The sequence below is a fragment of the Maniola hyperantus genome, chromosome 5 (assembly GCF_902806685.2).
Source record: "Maniola hyperantus chromosome 5, iAphHyp1.2, whole genome shotgun sequence".
Classification (NCBI taxonomy): Eukaryota; Metazoa; Arthropoda; class Insecta; order Lepidoptera; family Nymphalidae; genus Maniola; species Maniola hyperantus.
In genome coordinates, this window is record NC_048540.1 from 5,976,416 (window position 1) to 5,992,615 (window position 16,200).

General features: G+C 35.7%; 2 protein-coding genes across 2 annotated transcripts in view; one reads left to right on the forward strand and one right to left on the reverse strand.

Annotated features, from left to right (window-relative positions):
- Positions 1–15,979, forward strand: part of LOC117982522 (uncharacterized protein DDB_G0283697-like) — a 34,097-nt gene extending 18,118 nt beyond the window's left edge. The window contains 12 exon segments of the mRNA XM_069498680.1: positions 1,248–1,262; positions 1,454–1,573; positions 1,655–1,827; positions 2,004–2,203; positions 2,237–2,672; positions 10,005–10,020; positions 10,252–10,401; positions 11,124–11,296; positions 11,451–12,339; positions 14,350–14,547; positions 15,147–15,181; positions 15,383–15,979. Of these exon segments, the coding sequence (XP_069354781.1) occupies positions 1,248–1,262; positions 1,454–1,573; positions 1,655–1,827; positions 2,004–2,203; positions 2,237–2,672; positions 10,005–10,020; positions 10,252–10,401; positions 11,124–11,296; positions 11,451–12,339; positions 14,350–14,547; positions 15,147–15,181; positions 15,383–15,686 (2,709 nt within the window). The 3' untranslated portion in view covers positions 15,687–15,979.
- LOC117982326 (cuticle protein 8-like) overlaps positions 1–16,200 on the reverse strand; it is an 82,596-nt gene that overhangs the window by 41,568 nt on the left and 24,828 nt on the right. The gene's annotated exons all lie outside the window — the stretch shown is intronic.

The following is a 16,200-nucleotide window of genomic DNA, read 5'->3' on the forward strand; positions in this document are numbered from 1 at the left end:
TATAACTGTATTTTTTATTAATTAAATATAATTGAATTAAAGTAAGTATACCTAATTAGTTGGTGATTTTGTATAATATTGTTATGAAAAGAAATAAACCCAACAAATACTAAATAAATAATATGAATTATAATTTAATTTTCATATTTGCGCCGAACAGGTCAAAAGGCGCAAATATGAAAACCTCGATGGGAGCTTCGTATTCGTGCCTTTTGGTGTGGAGACCTTGGGGCCGTGGGGCCCGGGGGCTCGAGCTCTTTTTGAAGAAATTGCGAAAAGAGTTATCGAGTCAACCGGGGACCCGAGAGCTGGCAGCTACCTTGGCCAAAGAATTAGTTTGGCCATCCAAAGGGGTAAAGCTGCCAGCATCTTGGGTACAATGCCTCGCTGCGGTGGTCTCGATGAGGTTTTAGATTTAATTTAATTTATTTTAGTTTTAATTTAATGTTGTTTTTTTTAGATTTAAGTTTATTAATAGTTTATTTGTAATTAAAAATTGATTTTTTAAAAAGAAAGTTTAAATAAACAATGGCACCATTACTGAAACAAATTTAGGTACATTATAATAATATAATAACGTATTTTCAGAAATATTATGTGCATAAATGAATCATGAAATTATTATTGCATAATTTTTCACTAACCTACAGGTGTTTAATTCACATACCTAATTTAAACATGACTGCACTTGGTAATTGAACTAAGATATCTGATTATTGAAAAGCTATTTCTAATATTAGTAATAATTAACAAAATAATTTATATATTTTCATCATTATCATTGAGTTGGTTGTGATAAAATATTGGTACAAGAGTTGATTTTCTATAAACTTTATTATTTACTAAGTATTATTTTAATAGAAACCAGATCAGAAAAGTGGATTGATAAATACGGGGAAGAGAAGTTAGTCTTCATTTTTGTAAACGATACACGTCAGATAATGAAAAATTAATATAATAAAAAAAGATTCCGACGAATTGAGAACCTCCTCCTTTTTTGAAGTCGGTTAAAAATGCAAAAATACAATATACCTAAAGGCCAGCAAGTCATCTTAATTTTCTTATAATATATTACACTAATTATTTGAGTACACGCCTATCAAGTTAAATCGTGAAACTGCGTAATTGCAGCTATATTGATTTCTTATAGGAAACAGCAGATTAAAATGCATAGCAATATTTTGGTATAAATACACAAGATAGCGTGTTATCACTTAAGTTAGCATCACCTATTGGGAGAATCGTAGGCGATGGCTTGGAAGGTATTAATAAAATCTTATAACAATTACTTAACTCACAAATCATAATATCATCTATTAATATTTTTAAAGAGTGGCAAGTGTTAGACAAGAAACAGTGAAAGTCAATTTTTTTTATCATAACACATTAAAGTATACCATACAAGAAAATATAAATACTTTATAAAAAAGGAATAATTTAAATGTTTTCATAGGTTATAACGTTTTTGGCGATCTTTGCGCTAAGCGAAGCCCGACCTCCTACGTCGAAGCAACGAGTCAAAATAGAGAATTGGGTTTCTCATGTTAAATCTCATGAAGCCGAACCTCAAGAAGTACATTATGTAAGTTAATTTTTGTCTGACTTTTTAAAGCAAGATAATGAACTTTTCGAAATGTGTTTTGTGTTTTTTTAGGATTCGGCGTATCCCTCCTATGAATTCGCATATGAAGTTTCGGACCCACATACGCATGACTTCAAGGGCCAACACGAACAACGAAAGGGTGATGACGTAAAAGGACATTACTGGCTTATCCAACCAGACGGCCTAAAGCGTACCGTTAAGTATCACGCTGATAAACACAGCGGGTAAGTGATTTTCGTTAAAATTTGAAAGATGTATTGGATCTGATGATGAATCAATCAAAATTCAAATTAAATCATTTATTTTTCAAAATATATAACTGTGTATGCATTATTTGAAAGTCAAATAAGTGAATTAATAATATAGTGAGATAAATAAATTGTGATATTTTTAATTTCAGATTCAAAGCAAATGTTGAATACATTAAGCACTGGGAAGAAGAAAACAAAAGACAAGAAGGTGAAGGAGAAGTCAACCAGGAAGAAAATTCAGGTGAAAATGAAAACTCTCAAGAAAACGAAAATGGTCAAGCAAATGAAAGCAATAATCGTAATGAAAATGAATCTCAAGGAGAAGGGGAAACAGAAAATAATGATTCCGGTGTAGAAGAGGCAGAAGAAAATAGAGAAGAAGGAGAAGCAGAAGAATCTGAAAATCAGGAAGGTGAAGAAACCGAGCTTAGAGAAGAGCACTGGAAGCGTGGGCGAAATAATTTAGACAGAAGAAATTATGGAAGACGTGGTCATGAATTGAAAGCTACCACTGGAATCTGGCAACCGAATCGTTGGAGTAAACGTCATCGCAATGAAGAATTGCGTTATGTTAGATCGAATGAACGTAATGATAATAACGGAGAAAAAGAAAAACGTGGACATGGTAATAAAAGCCGCAATGAAGAACGCCGCAAAGAATCCAAAAAAAATGAAAATAGTGAACAAAAGGAGGAAAAGAAAGAAGAACAACTCCGCGAAGGCAACGAAAATGACGAGGGTAATGTTGAAAATAATCACAAAGGAAAAGTCGTAAAGACTGAATATCACGTGACTATACATCACCCGAAGTATCCTAAGTAAGTCAAAAATACGAGTACCAAATAGACATTAAATATGAAATACAAGAAATACATACGTGTATGTTTCGCACGTTCATAGGTACTTGTTATTGTTGAAGTTAATTAAATATTTAATATTAATTTTTCCTAATAAAAATGTCACCAAACTGAATGAATTTTTATTCATGTATCCTTTATAGCAATGGCATGAGTTGGATTTTTATATTTATCTTAATTTAATTTTCACTTCTCATGCTCGTAAAGATCATCTTTATGCTGGCTGTAAGCGGACTAAAACTGTTTTTCATGATCTTGTGCATAAAGTGTTTATAGGTAAACAAGAATTTGTCATGACACAAAAAAATGTAAGTAGGTATGTAATTTCTCTAGTGCCAGTACATTTGAACCTATGATGAGCACACTTCATTAATTACAAAATTGCTCAAATTTCACTTTAGACATGCACTTATAATAATATTATTGATTTCCTCGCAATCGAAGTGAAAAGCAGAGTGTCATGTTAGTGGTCATAAAACCAACATTTTATCCTCAATTTAAAATATCTACCCTCGCCTTCGGTTAGGGTAGATAAACGTATCTAATAAAATGACTTGTTTTATGCCTTTGTTGAACCATTTTACTATTTATTTAGTGTATGGATTTACTGAATAAGTAATTTATGAAACTAATTCATATTAAGAGTTATTCAAATGCTATATATTTAAGTAGGCATAATACCTAGTCTAAAATAGATTTCACCACCAAGAGGAAATTGAATTAAAACTTAACTTCGTCCGCGTGGAATTAGGTTCTACGAAATTCCGTGTCATATATTATAACCATGGAACTAACAATCAACTTAGCAATATAACCCTCTATAGTTCTTGCATTTCTCGACGTTACCACAAGTAAAGTTCACAGTTCGAGAATTGCAAGAACCATACCTGCCTGTAAAAGTGGTTTTAAGTTTTCTCCCTTAGGATTTTCTAAAACCATGAAATACTTACCTAGGTATTCCTTAATTTTTAACTTAATTTTTATATAACTTAAAAACTGTAAGATTTTCATACAAATTTCAAACCCCTATTTTACCCCCATAAGAGTTTATTTTTCAAAAATCCTTTCTCAACGGATGCCTACGTCATAATAGCTGTCGTATGCCAAATTTTAGCCCGATCCGTCAAGTGATTTGAGCTGTTGATAATGTGTTGATCAGTCTGTCAGTCACCTTTTACTTTTTATATGTTTAGATCATTTGTAATATTACAAAACAATTTTTTTTAATCTTTTTTAATCGTTTTACTGAGCCAAGGTAATGGGGGCTGACAATGAATCCAATGAAGTTCAAATAAAGTTCGAGGCAAGAGCGGCGTCAGCTACGAATGGCTACGAGCCTATCAAAACATCGATACTAAAATATTGAGATAACATATTTGCTCTACAGTATATACAGGCAGTTTTACAGCTTCAACTAACCTGCAAACTTGTCTTTATTTAAGATCGTGTTGTTTCGAATTGACTATGCTGCGTAGGCCCTACTGGCCACTACAGCGTCACCGGGGGGGTTGGCGAGCGCGAAGCTCCGCCTGGGGGTGAGCCCTAGGGCTCGAAGAAATAATTCGAGAGGTCGGGGGGCAACGTCCTCCTAAGGGCGCCTCCTGTGAGGCTCGGACCACGGCCACGTTGGGATGGGCGGAGTTGTTGGACTACTGGTTAGTCCGTACGCCCCCGAGGCCGTGGCGTGAGCCCACGTCCGGGTGACGTTAGAAATCGGGGACCTCATCTTCGCCGGCGAAGACGCTGTGATAAGGTTGGATTGTGTAGCCCTACGAGATAGGGAGCATTGTAGGTCATGATTTGATCGTCGGGATCGTTAAGGACGTGCTTAGGGCGCCTTTTGTCAGGGGGGTCGTTTCGGTCGGGGGTGTATGTCACTGCCTCAACTATTAGGGGGTTGGGGTGTCTAATGGCTTTCTCAAAATAGTTTTTGGAAAGCTGTTTAAAGTAATGAGCTATTGTCGGGAGTTGGAGGTCTCTGTGGAGGTCCACGTTGCGCATGTACCACGGGGAGCCAGTGGTCGTACGCATAAACTTATTCTGTAGGACTTGGAGAGGTTTAAGAGATGAGGGCGGCAGGTGTGCAAATGCAACACGGGCATAAGACATTATTGGGCGGATGCACGTTTTGTATAGCGTGACTTTATGTCGAAGTGACATTTTGCTTTTTGCGCAAATCATGGGGTAGAGACGGGAAAGCACATACGCTGCGTTCTTGCGGACTCTACGAATGTGCGCGGCGAAGCTCATCTTGTCATCAAAGGTTACACCCAAGTACTTGGTATTAGTTTGCCAGGGTATGGGGCGGTCGTAAAGAGTTATTTCAGTCTGTCGAAGTTTGTATTGTGATTTCCTTTTGGACTTTTGAAAGAGCACTGCTGCGCTTTTCTCCGGGTTAACCTCTATCCTCCAAAGGCGGAACCAGTAGCCTAGGCTACTGACTGCCTTTTGGAGTCGAGCTTTAACGTTTCGGTAGTTTAAGTCGGAGCTGTATAGAGCGGTGTCATCCGCGAACTGGGCTATATGAACATGAGGGGATCTGGGAATGTCGCTGGTGTACAGCGCGTACAAAAGTGGCGAGAGCAGGGAGCCCTGTGGGACTCCAGCTCGGAGAGGTCTTGGGGAGGATAGGGTCCCATCCAGACGGTAGCGAAAAGTTCGATTGGTGAGAAATTCTCGTAGTAAACGTACGAGTCTTTCGGGCACGCCAAGATGGTAAAGCTTGTAGATCAAGCCGGCGCGGCGTGCCACACCTTGTCGAAGGCTTTGGCTACATCGAAGAAGAGGGCTCCCGTTGGGATGCCTCTCGTTTTGAATCGGTTGAAACCGAGAAGAATGTGCTCCGTGAGGCGGTGCACTTGGTGAACACATGAGTGTCTGGTTCGAAAGCCAAATTGCTCGTCGTTGAGGAGGTTTTTCTCCTCTACGACGGACCTAAGTCGGTTAAGGATGACTTTCTCATACACCTTGCCAAGGGTGTTGAGCAAACTAATGGGGCGATAGCTAGTAGGGAGGTTCCTAGGTTTCCCTGGCTTGGGGATGCCTATAACGGTAGCTTCTTTCCACCTGTCGGGGAAGGAGCATCCCACCATGAGGGTGTTAAAAATGACAACCAGGAGGTTGATTAATACGTCGGGGAGTAACTTTAGAGTTTTGTTATTAATAGAGTCGGGGCCTGGGGCTTTTTTGGCGTGAAATTCTTTGATAATTTGACGAACTTTGCCGCTATTCGTCGGGAGGATTGGATCGCCACCTGGGGCGGAAGAGAAGATAGATGCTAGTTTGTTTTCGACTAGTTCTATGTGGGACTTGTCTACAGAGATGGTACTCGGGGAGCATTGGGCTTCTAAGCTATCGGCCAAGCATTCGGCCTTATCGACATCTTCAAAGGCGGGCGGTTGATTGGGACGTAAAAGCGGAGGAGTGGCCGAGACAGGGTTGGCTTTGAGAGCTCTCGCCAGGCTGTAGTAGGCTACATGCGATGGCTTGAGCTCACTCAGCTTCCTGTCCCATTGTTCGTCGCGGAGTTCGGCAAGGCGAGCCTTTACCTCCCTCTGGGCTCTCCAGAGTTCTCTCCGGTTGTCGGCGTTAGGACATGCGTCATGGGCTCTACGTTTAGCGTTTTTGATGGTGATGAGCTCTCTGGCGTCGTCCGGCAACTGTCGACGACTGTCGGGAGCAGGCGCTTAGAGCATCGCGGATATGATTAGTAAGGTGCAGTGAGGCTGCATACGCTTCATCTAGACTACCTATAATGTCAGGAATTTGAGAGATGTGCACTGATTCTATAGACTTAAGATGCTCTGAGAGCTTCTTGAAGTCAATCACTGTTTTGGTCGGGGGGGCCGCGGTGGGCGGGTATTTAAGATCGCAAAAACTTACCTATATCTAGTACCTATTTGTAAAGTTTCTGATAATATCATTTTAGATTTCAAAATGTTTATTGATTAGCATGCACTAAAATAGTGTACCTACTTCTGATTTTGCTTTAAGACCTTTGGTAGGTAGGTACATCTCACTGAGACGCTATATTAATCGTAATTCTACAGCAATAAATATACCAACCTATACTATAAATTATTATAATTCATACCTCTCTCATCCCACCAGAAGCGTGAAGATTCGAGCCCCACCGTATTTTTAAATTGTTTAAGTCCATTACCTAATTAGTTACCTACTCACTTTTTTAAATTGGTTTAAATCAATTCAGTATTAAAATAATATCGGTTGAACTGTGCCGTTTCATGCTCCGGAGGGTCCGGTAACTATACGTTTGAGATTATTTATTTCACTGATATCATCAATCTACTGATATACCTATATATTTATTGATAACAGCTGTTGCACTTCGAGCTGTTGTACTTAGTATAAATTGGGTAAGTTCTTACCTACTAAGTGGAAAAATAATCTGAAACTTATCAATTTAACTAATATAAAGTAAGTAGGGACACATAAATATCGTTTTACGTAATAATAAGTCTACTTTGTTATAATTAAAATACACCTATTGGGCCGAAGAATCAGTGAATTGCTAATGGCAATGCAACGCTTGATTGAATATGGCATCTTTTTCTATTTTATATTGCTAAATACGATACAAATTGACTACAACCCAGCGAAATATTTGTATGTTTGATGATGTTTTTATGATTTAATTTTTTATCTGTTCCACAAAATATTCTAAACGCACGAAGTTGATGACGCCATGATGAACTCTGACTATGACGTCACATGGATTGAAGTTGTAATGTATTAGAAAATGTCGTTGCCTAACAAATAACAATCCGTGTGACGTCATCACAGCTCATGAACCTAAAAAGTTGCGGGTAGCGTTTTCTGTGCTGTTTACCTTCAAATCGTTAAATACGGATAACGGATATAATTTGATGTGTTTATGAAAGTTTACCTATATACCAGCGGCGAAGAGTCAATATAACACGATTCCTATCGGCTTCCCTTTAAGAATTGGCATAATATAGCGTAAGTAGGTACTATTCACATAAATTCGGTAATACGTTCGTAAATACAAAGGTTCGATCGTCACAAATGCTAATTTTTTTTTGTTATTACTAATTTAAGTTAAAAGCATAACAGCTAATGTAGGTAAGTAACATACACCTACAGTCCTACACCATACAAGCCGTAAAATATTGGATTCCCTAGTTAGATTTTTGCTTAGTATTTATCTCTTTCATTTCCCTAGCGAAAGCGAAAGGAGCGAACTAGGTCTGTCTCGCTCTACGGTTGGAGCCCACCAATTTAATCTGGCCCAGTAGCGAATACGAATTTGGAACTCGGACAGGTCAGACAAATTTGACGTAAGTAAGCCGCTAGAATCCGAGTTACCGTATTATACCTCCAAATTAAAAATTATATTAATAGTATTATACTACTATTTTGAGTATTTTGTATTTTGAAGGGTGATTTGATTATTATTTGTTTTTGTGAAGCGTCCATGCACGTTTGTTTTTAAAGTTGTTAGTGGTGTTTTATTTTGATATAATAAATTGGGGCTAGTGATTAATAACTAATAAGTGTAAGTTCGCGGTAATTTAGATTCAGTTTGGTAAGTCAACATCAGAAATTACCTTAATTCACATAGATTGTTGTTTAACAGATTTCCTGTTTGTTACGTAACGATAGTAATTTTTCTAAATCGAGTTTTGAAAACAAAAAGCGTCTTTAATCGATGGGGAACAGCTGATATTCTTTTAGGTAAGTAGGTAGGTACGTACCTTTCCGGCTTCCCTTTTTCAGATTTTCACCCTTCGCCACTGCTGAGGCAGTAGCCTTTATATACACTTTTATAATGCTCGCAAATTGGTCCGCGTGGATTTAGATTTTATAAATCCCGTACAAATTCTTTGATTGTCTGGGATAAAAAGTAATCTATGTCACTCTCCGTCTAACTATATCCATTCAAAAAAATCCGTTGTACTGTTGCGGCGCGGCATGATCAAAGGATAAACCAAGAAACAAACACACATTCGCATTTATAATATGGGTCGTAATTTCAAAGAATACTCAGATTTGCCGTTGCATTTTAAACAATCATCATCATGATCAACCATTCACCAGTCCACTACTGAGCACAAATCTCCTATCAGAATTAGAAGGGTTTAAGCCATGGTCCGCCACGCTCTGGCCAAATGCGGATTAGTAGACATCAGACGATCCGCAGAGAAACAATGTTAACTAAGCCGAGATCATTATACAATTGATGAATTTACTAATAACAGAAGTTACATGGAACCATTCGGCATTTAGTAGCCAACAAGATAGTGTAATAGCAAGTTACATTGATTTATTTACATAGTATTGTAAAATTTTTTCGATTTGAAAAGAGAAACTGCTGAATTTCTTGTCGGTTTTTCTCAGTAAAATCTGCTTTCAGTAGAGTCAGTATGTATAAGTGGCACAAATAGTCCTAATTAAAATACGATTATTAAAGTTTGAGTTTATCATGTCATATCATGATCACCATCATCATCATCATAATGATAATATACCCGTAGCCTAGATAATATCAATAGTTACTATCTATATCAGTTGTTTATTCTATGTGCATTGTTTTATTAGCTGCTAATCATCTTATGTAATAAACGTACGTATTTTCTAGTCTTCCTTAAAATATCAAGTTATATTGAGTTATGTCAGAATAATGCGTTACGAATACGCAGTTTTTGCCAGATTATGGAATCATACATACAGTTTTATTAAATCACTCAGAGTAATATTATTACCTATATTTTTATTAATATAATAGGTAGTTGTTTTATTGGTAACATTGATATTATCTTCTAGTAATTGAACTTAATTTACTAGAGGCTATTTCTCTGGAAGATTTCGCAGCTTAATTTGAATATTTCCTATAAATATTTATTGAAATCCCGTACTATATTAATAAACATTATATAAAAATTTTAAAGACAGGTTGCAATGTGAATAAATCGTGCGAGCGATATCAGTCATTTTTATTGAGCTATAATTTTATAATAATTAACTATATTCTTATCCAATTAAATTTGTAGTAATTAATAACTAAGTGAAACATTTGACAGTAAAATTAGCCCTCTAAAACGCCAGCCGCAGCCGAATGCGTTTGTAGAACTAGTGGAACAATCGACTTTTTACCGATCCGTAACATGAAAATAACCACGCCCATCAATACTTAAATCGTGAAACAGTATAATTGCCTTAGGAAAGTAAATAAAAAACTGGCATTTCTGTATATATAGACCTGATAGCACATAATCAGTTAAGTTGGCATCGCCAATTGTTGGGGTGATCTAGAGCGATGATGTGGAAGGTAACGTGACAATGACCTCATTAAATAAGGGTTAAATCTAAAAAAACTAACAATTACATGTACATTCAAAATTATTAGAAAGAATTATATTAATTTTTATCAGGAGCTTAATAAAATAAATCTAAAAGATGGATTAGTATTTGAATCCAAACATTTATAGTGACAGGCTAGGTAATTAAAAATAATTTAAAAAAATTCATGTGATACATTAAACTGGCTCGCATTCTACAGATTGTTATAGTATGCAGTGTTGCACTCTGTGTGCAAGGTGAAGAGGATGCCATATCAGAACAGAGAGTGGTCATACATCACCGAAAATCTTTCCGAAGTGGCTCCCATTCACACAACGAACTGAATAAATCTGGAAATCAAGATGAATATGTAAGTTTTTCATTTTATTTTATTAGTAATAGTTGCAAAGCCGAAATTTGTATAGTCTATCACTACTATAATATTCTGAAGTATGCAATCATTTAATTAGTTGTGTATAAACAATCACTTATTGTAGCATGAAAGTGCCCTAAATTGATTCGAAAGAAATCGTAAACTTTTTGTGGTATGTGCCTTTTATAGTCATGACTAATGATTGTTACAAATGTATTTGAATATTTATTTTTCTTTCAACACTACATTTCGTATGTCAAAATGTAAGTTTTACAATGTTTATCGCACACCAGGGGAGTGGATTCAAAGCGTAGCGGCGTCTTTCTTGATAACAATTTTACTTTACCATAACGGGGGTGGCGCGCCCAAGGTAACAGAGGTATACCCGGGCGCATCTTACGTTCTTTATCTGTTTGTATTGTTTCCAGTATGCTAATTTTCACCGTATTTCAAGGTAAATAAAGCTGCGTTTAAGTTGTTATCCAAAAAAACTCGGCTCTACGACACTCCGTCTATTGTGTCCATTGGCCATTGTCAAACTTATTAAAGAATTTTATTGGACTACATACATTGGTATATTGAACTGAACTGGACCTGAATTGATACTTAACGACTACTGGGATTTTTATAAACCAAACCATCATTTTCAATTACCTATTTTATTGTAAAGATTAGAACAAATTATATTTTTCATTTATTAATTTATTAATTTTCTACAGGCTCAAGCGTATCCTTCGTATGAGTTCTCGTATAAAGTGAATGATCCCAAGACGCATGACATTAAAGGTCAACATGAAACAAGAGAGGGTGACGAAGTAACCGGAAATTACTGGCTTATCGAACCGAGTGGACGAAAACGAACTGTAAAGTACCAAGCAAATGACGATAGTGGGTGGGTTACTTTTTTTAAAGATATTATCATACCTGATCAATTTAGTACAAAAAAATTATTTAGAAGCCAATAAGCGTAAAACTAAAGCCAAAGACAATTATTTTGTTTAGTTTTGGTTCCTTATTTCCTTGCTAATTACAAATAATTATTACAGATTTAACGCCCAAATCGCCTACACCGCATCTCTTAAAGGGAAAGAAACAGATGAAGATGAAAGCGTAAGCCAGAGTAAAAGTAAAGAAAAAGACAATATTGAAGAAAACAATGAAGAAGGCGTTGAAATTAGTGTAGGTGAGGAGATCCAAGACGTTCAGGATAGTAACGATGAAGTTGAAGAAAATAGAGAACCAGCTCCTGTAGAAGAAAATAATGCGAGTGAACAAAATGAATTAGACAGTCAAAAAGACGAAGCAAATAATATTAACAATGTCGATCGCAATGACGATGGAAATCTTGCTCAAAGTATTAATATATTTGAGAATGAGAGTAATAGAGAAAATAATGAGCGTAACTTAAGCAAATCTCGCAGAGGAAATAGTGACGCTGAAAAAGGTTTACATGAGAATTCAAAGAGAAACAAGAATCACGAACGGGTTCGCCATGGTAATGAAAGTAATAAGAACAATCGAGAAAGACCCAAACATACTAAGCGCGTTAAACAAGATGGCTTAAAACAAAACAATAATAACAATAAGAATAGAAATGTTCACAGAGAAAAAAAAGTAAATCGTCATAGAAATTTGCATAATCAAGAAAAAATCTACAATGATGATTCCAACGTGACTGTAAATAAAGGACTGATTGAAGCTGACCAAGAACAAAATGAAAGGAAGCAATACGAATTTAGAAAAGGGCGAATCAACAACAATGAAGAAAATTACAATCGAAATAATAAAAATTATGCCTATACTAATCGTACTCCTAGTGAGGAAGTCCATCGTAAAATTGATGCTCCTAACAAAGAAGAGACATTTGAACACAGAATCCGTATCTATCATCCCAAGATTATCTCACCGATATCAAAAGAAGAACGTCGTAAGCATTGAAATCTAAATTTTAAGCACATATCGTTGGTATTGTAATTGCTATTTATTTAGTGAAGCGGAAATTAAAATTCTTTAAAAACTCATTTTGTTTTGTTTTTCACATAACTTTCCAGCCACTGTATGCTCGTTGGTATTTCCCGTCATCCCCTATATTTTAATCCCCATAAGGTCGATTCACAGGCAGCGAGGCGAAGCGAAATTCTAAAATTTTAAATAGTAAGTAGGAATATTGATTGGATCTTCACCGCTAAAATCACCTACGGAAGATAAGAGTTATCGAACCGCCTATTCGAGGGTATAAGTAATATAATAATTTTCAATAAATAATCCCTTTTTTAATAAGGATAACTCGACACGATTTCTACTTTATCATAATGTTCAACAAGACATCAAAGCCGTGTAAAGAAGTTATTGCTATTATATTAAATTATGAAGTCATATGATTTGTACATAATATTTATATTATAAATGTGGAAGTGTATTGTCTGTCTATCTATTTATTTGTCTGTCTGCTATCTTTTCGTATCCCGCCCACTAAACTAATGTTGATGAAAGGTACAGCTTTCGTCCCGAATACAGGCATAGCATTTTTATCCAGAAAAATAAGGGCTCGCACTAGGTTTTCAATACCCATGCAAACGAAATTTCGGGCATCATTTAGTAGGTACTTGTCCAATATATACTAAAATTAAGGACCGCATATTCGAATCGATTTTGTGTCCTAGGTATATATACTTGTCTACAATTTCGAATACTGGGTGGGGCGGGACATAAGCATAAGTATCTGGAGCGTGTTCAGAACTAAATATTTTATTGGGAAACATGAAACATCACAAGTGCAGCTAATTTATCAAACCAGTTTTATTTTCAAAAGTTGCATACTTTAGTAGATGTGTATGCATATTCGGTAAGTGTTACTGTTATAATAATTGTTTCTGACATATCTGGTAAGTACCATCAACGTACAATAGGTAGCACAGCACACAAGTCGCATTGCAATATATGCCGGGCTGTAGCTACCTACTAGCTAGTTACATAAAAGAAATTAGCCGACTCGCCCCAACTTCGTACGGGTGAGCTAACCTATAGATTGAATGCTAGTGTAGGTACCATAAGTTGTTTTTTGGTTACCAAATATTTTTCACTTTTATTATTTTCAGTATGAATATTTTCATACCTTATACTTACCTATAAACTTTCCTCGTTTCTAAATATACGTATATTTAATGGTGAAAACAATTGAATTCTCTAAGAACTTTGGTAAAGATAATGCCTAAAAGATGCGCCTAGATAGGCATATTTTAGGCAAGCGCACTCCATCTCTAAATCATCACTTGCCAGCAGGTCTGATTGCAGTCAAGCTCTGGTCTATAAATTTTAAAATCAACCTACACAAATAAAACGCAGATTTGATTATTTTTTATAGCTACTGCTTAGGGAAATAAGCCTACCTAATAGAAGGTACTTATTTCACATTTCAGATGTAGGTATACCTAGGGTGTATTTTATGTAACTATTAGTTAAATACAATTAAGTGTAGGTAGTGTATTTAAATAAAATTTAAAACGTGTTATTATTATTAGATAATAACCGTTCATCCTGGGATCGGTTGTACATATAAGCACGCAAATCCGGCAAATAATTATTTGAAATTTCTTCAACCTGTGTTAAATTTGCATCAGTGATTCCTGGTGCCTCATACAGTAAGCATGATTCGGGTAAGTCAATATTTATACTATATCGAACTACATATCTCTTAAAAGTAAGAATATTTAAGTACCTACCTACCTACACTGTACACTTAAAAGCTAAACCTTTTTAGTGACCACTCCGAACGTTATGCCTCTTCAGATAAATATTTTTTTAAGACAATAATGTTATCATTAACACTATTATAAGCGAATTATCTGAATATTTTAAATATAGCTATCTAAAGAGGTAAAGCTAAACAAATGCATTCGGATTGGTCGCTAAAAAGTTAGCTTTTATGACAATTATTTTCTACAGATTCTGGTACTCGCTGCCTTCTTGGTAATTGGTAGCGCAGTGGAAGACGCAAAAACGCCCGTCGAAAAGAAAAAAGCACCCGTTGGAGAAGTAAAGGTAGAAGATGCAAATAGCGAACCGTCGTCTATGCAGGCATCTTTAGAGGATGCATACTTTGGCTTGGATAACAACCGAGTATGGGACACACGAAGGGCCCGAGTAAGTACATTTTGTTTTTTGACGCCAATAGGTTAATAGGTGTAATATATTCATTTATACTTCATATAAAAAAGAGATGATGCCCGCGATTTCAATTTTCATCCGCGCGTATTAAGGTTTTTTATAAAATCCCACGGGAACTAACAATAATAATCCTTAATAACTAAATAACAATTATAATCCGGGCATCTTTAAAACAAGAGTGAATAGGCACCTTCTAGGCAAACGCGTCCCATCTTAGGCCACATCATCACTTTCCATCAGGTGTGATCGTGGTCAAGCGTGCGCCTATAACGAATAAAAAAAATAAAAAAAATAACTCTGATTTTCTGGAATAAAAGTAGCCTATGAGTTAATTCAAGGTATGTGTTATCAAATCAGTTCAACCATTGTGGCGTGAAGCAGTAATAAACATCCTAACATCCAAACTTTCACATTTATATTATTAATAGGATAACTTATTTCCTAAATAAGGCTACCAAGTTATATAAATCTGTAGTTTACTAGCAGCAATGATTTCTGAATAGTTTCTGAATTAGCGTAAATTCTATTTAATGTATCCATCAGGCTACATGTTAATATTTTAAATATATTTTCAGGGTCATAGCGCTGATTTAACTGAAGAAGAAAATAGGTAAGTTAAATACACCGCTCTCCTTCTTCGTTCAAGTCGCTTTACCGAAGAAATACGTTATAAACTGATACCATTTAGGCCATTTAGGTAGAATTTTAGCAACCTATATTCACGAAGCATGGTGTCTAATACACTTTTAGTTTTAGAATTGATATACAAAATAAAAAAATAAGTTGGCTTTACAATACGATTTTTACACAGGGTCGTACAAGACGTTTACAGCCCTGATTACTACGAGCCGAATATAATACTGGACTACAGATATATGAAAACTGGAGGTAGGGGCTACGCGCGAAGTGACGGTGGACAGGTCCTTATCCTTCCGAGAAGGAACCATATGCCTGTTCAACACAACAACTATGACACTCTAATCGAATACCTACGTTTAAAACATCTGGAGGAAATGGAAAGAAAATGGGGAAATATTTTAAGACGTGAGCACTATGAAAAGGATCACCACCGACGAGGCCCGTACACGTATGATGGTTTTGGTGACAGACATTAAGCATGTACTTTTATGTTCTACGTAGGTATAGTGCATAATAAGCAACTCAAAAATACAAGTTTTTAAAGTAGCGCCCTGCGCCTGGATTATTCTAAAACCTTAAATCCAAACTATTGCTATGGTTTTTACCCTACTATACCATGAAATGAACTGTTTTTTGTCTCTTCGTATTAGGGAATGATTTCTTACTTACTGTAAAAATTACTTTATTTGATGATTTATTTATTTTGTAAAGTAAATTTATAAAAAAATAAAAAAAAATAAAAAAAAAGCAGTTTTACAATCTACAGTAAGTACATTAAAATAAACTTGGATACGTTATGATTTCTTGAATTTACCCTACTTCAGATATTTTATTATTTCCCATCCCATTCAAATTTCATTCCCATCTAATTTGAATTGCTATAAAATCGTTTTTGTTAAATGTTTACCTGTCCTCAATTTATAGTAAAAAGAACTACATATTAATAAAAACAACGAATCTCAAAATTTCCTTTATATATTTCAAATTCAT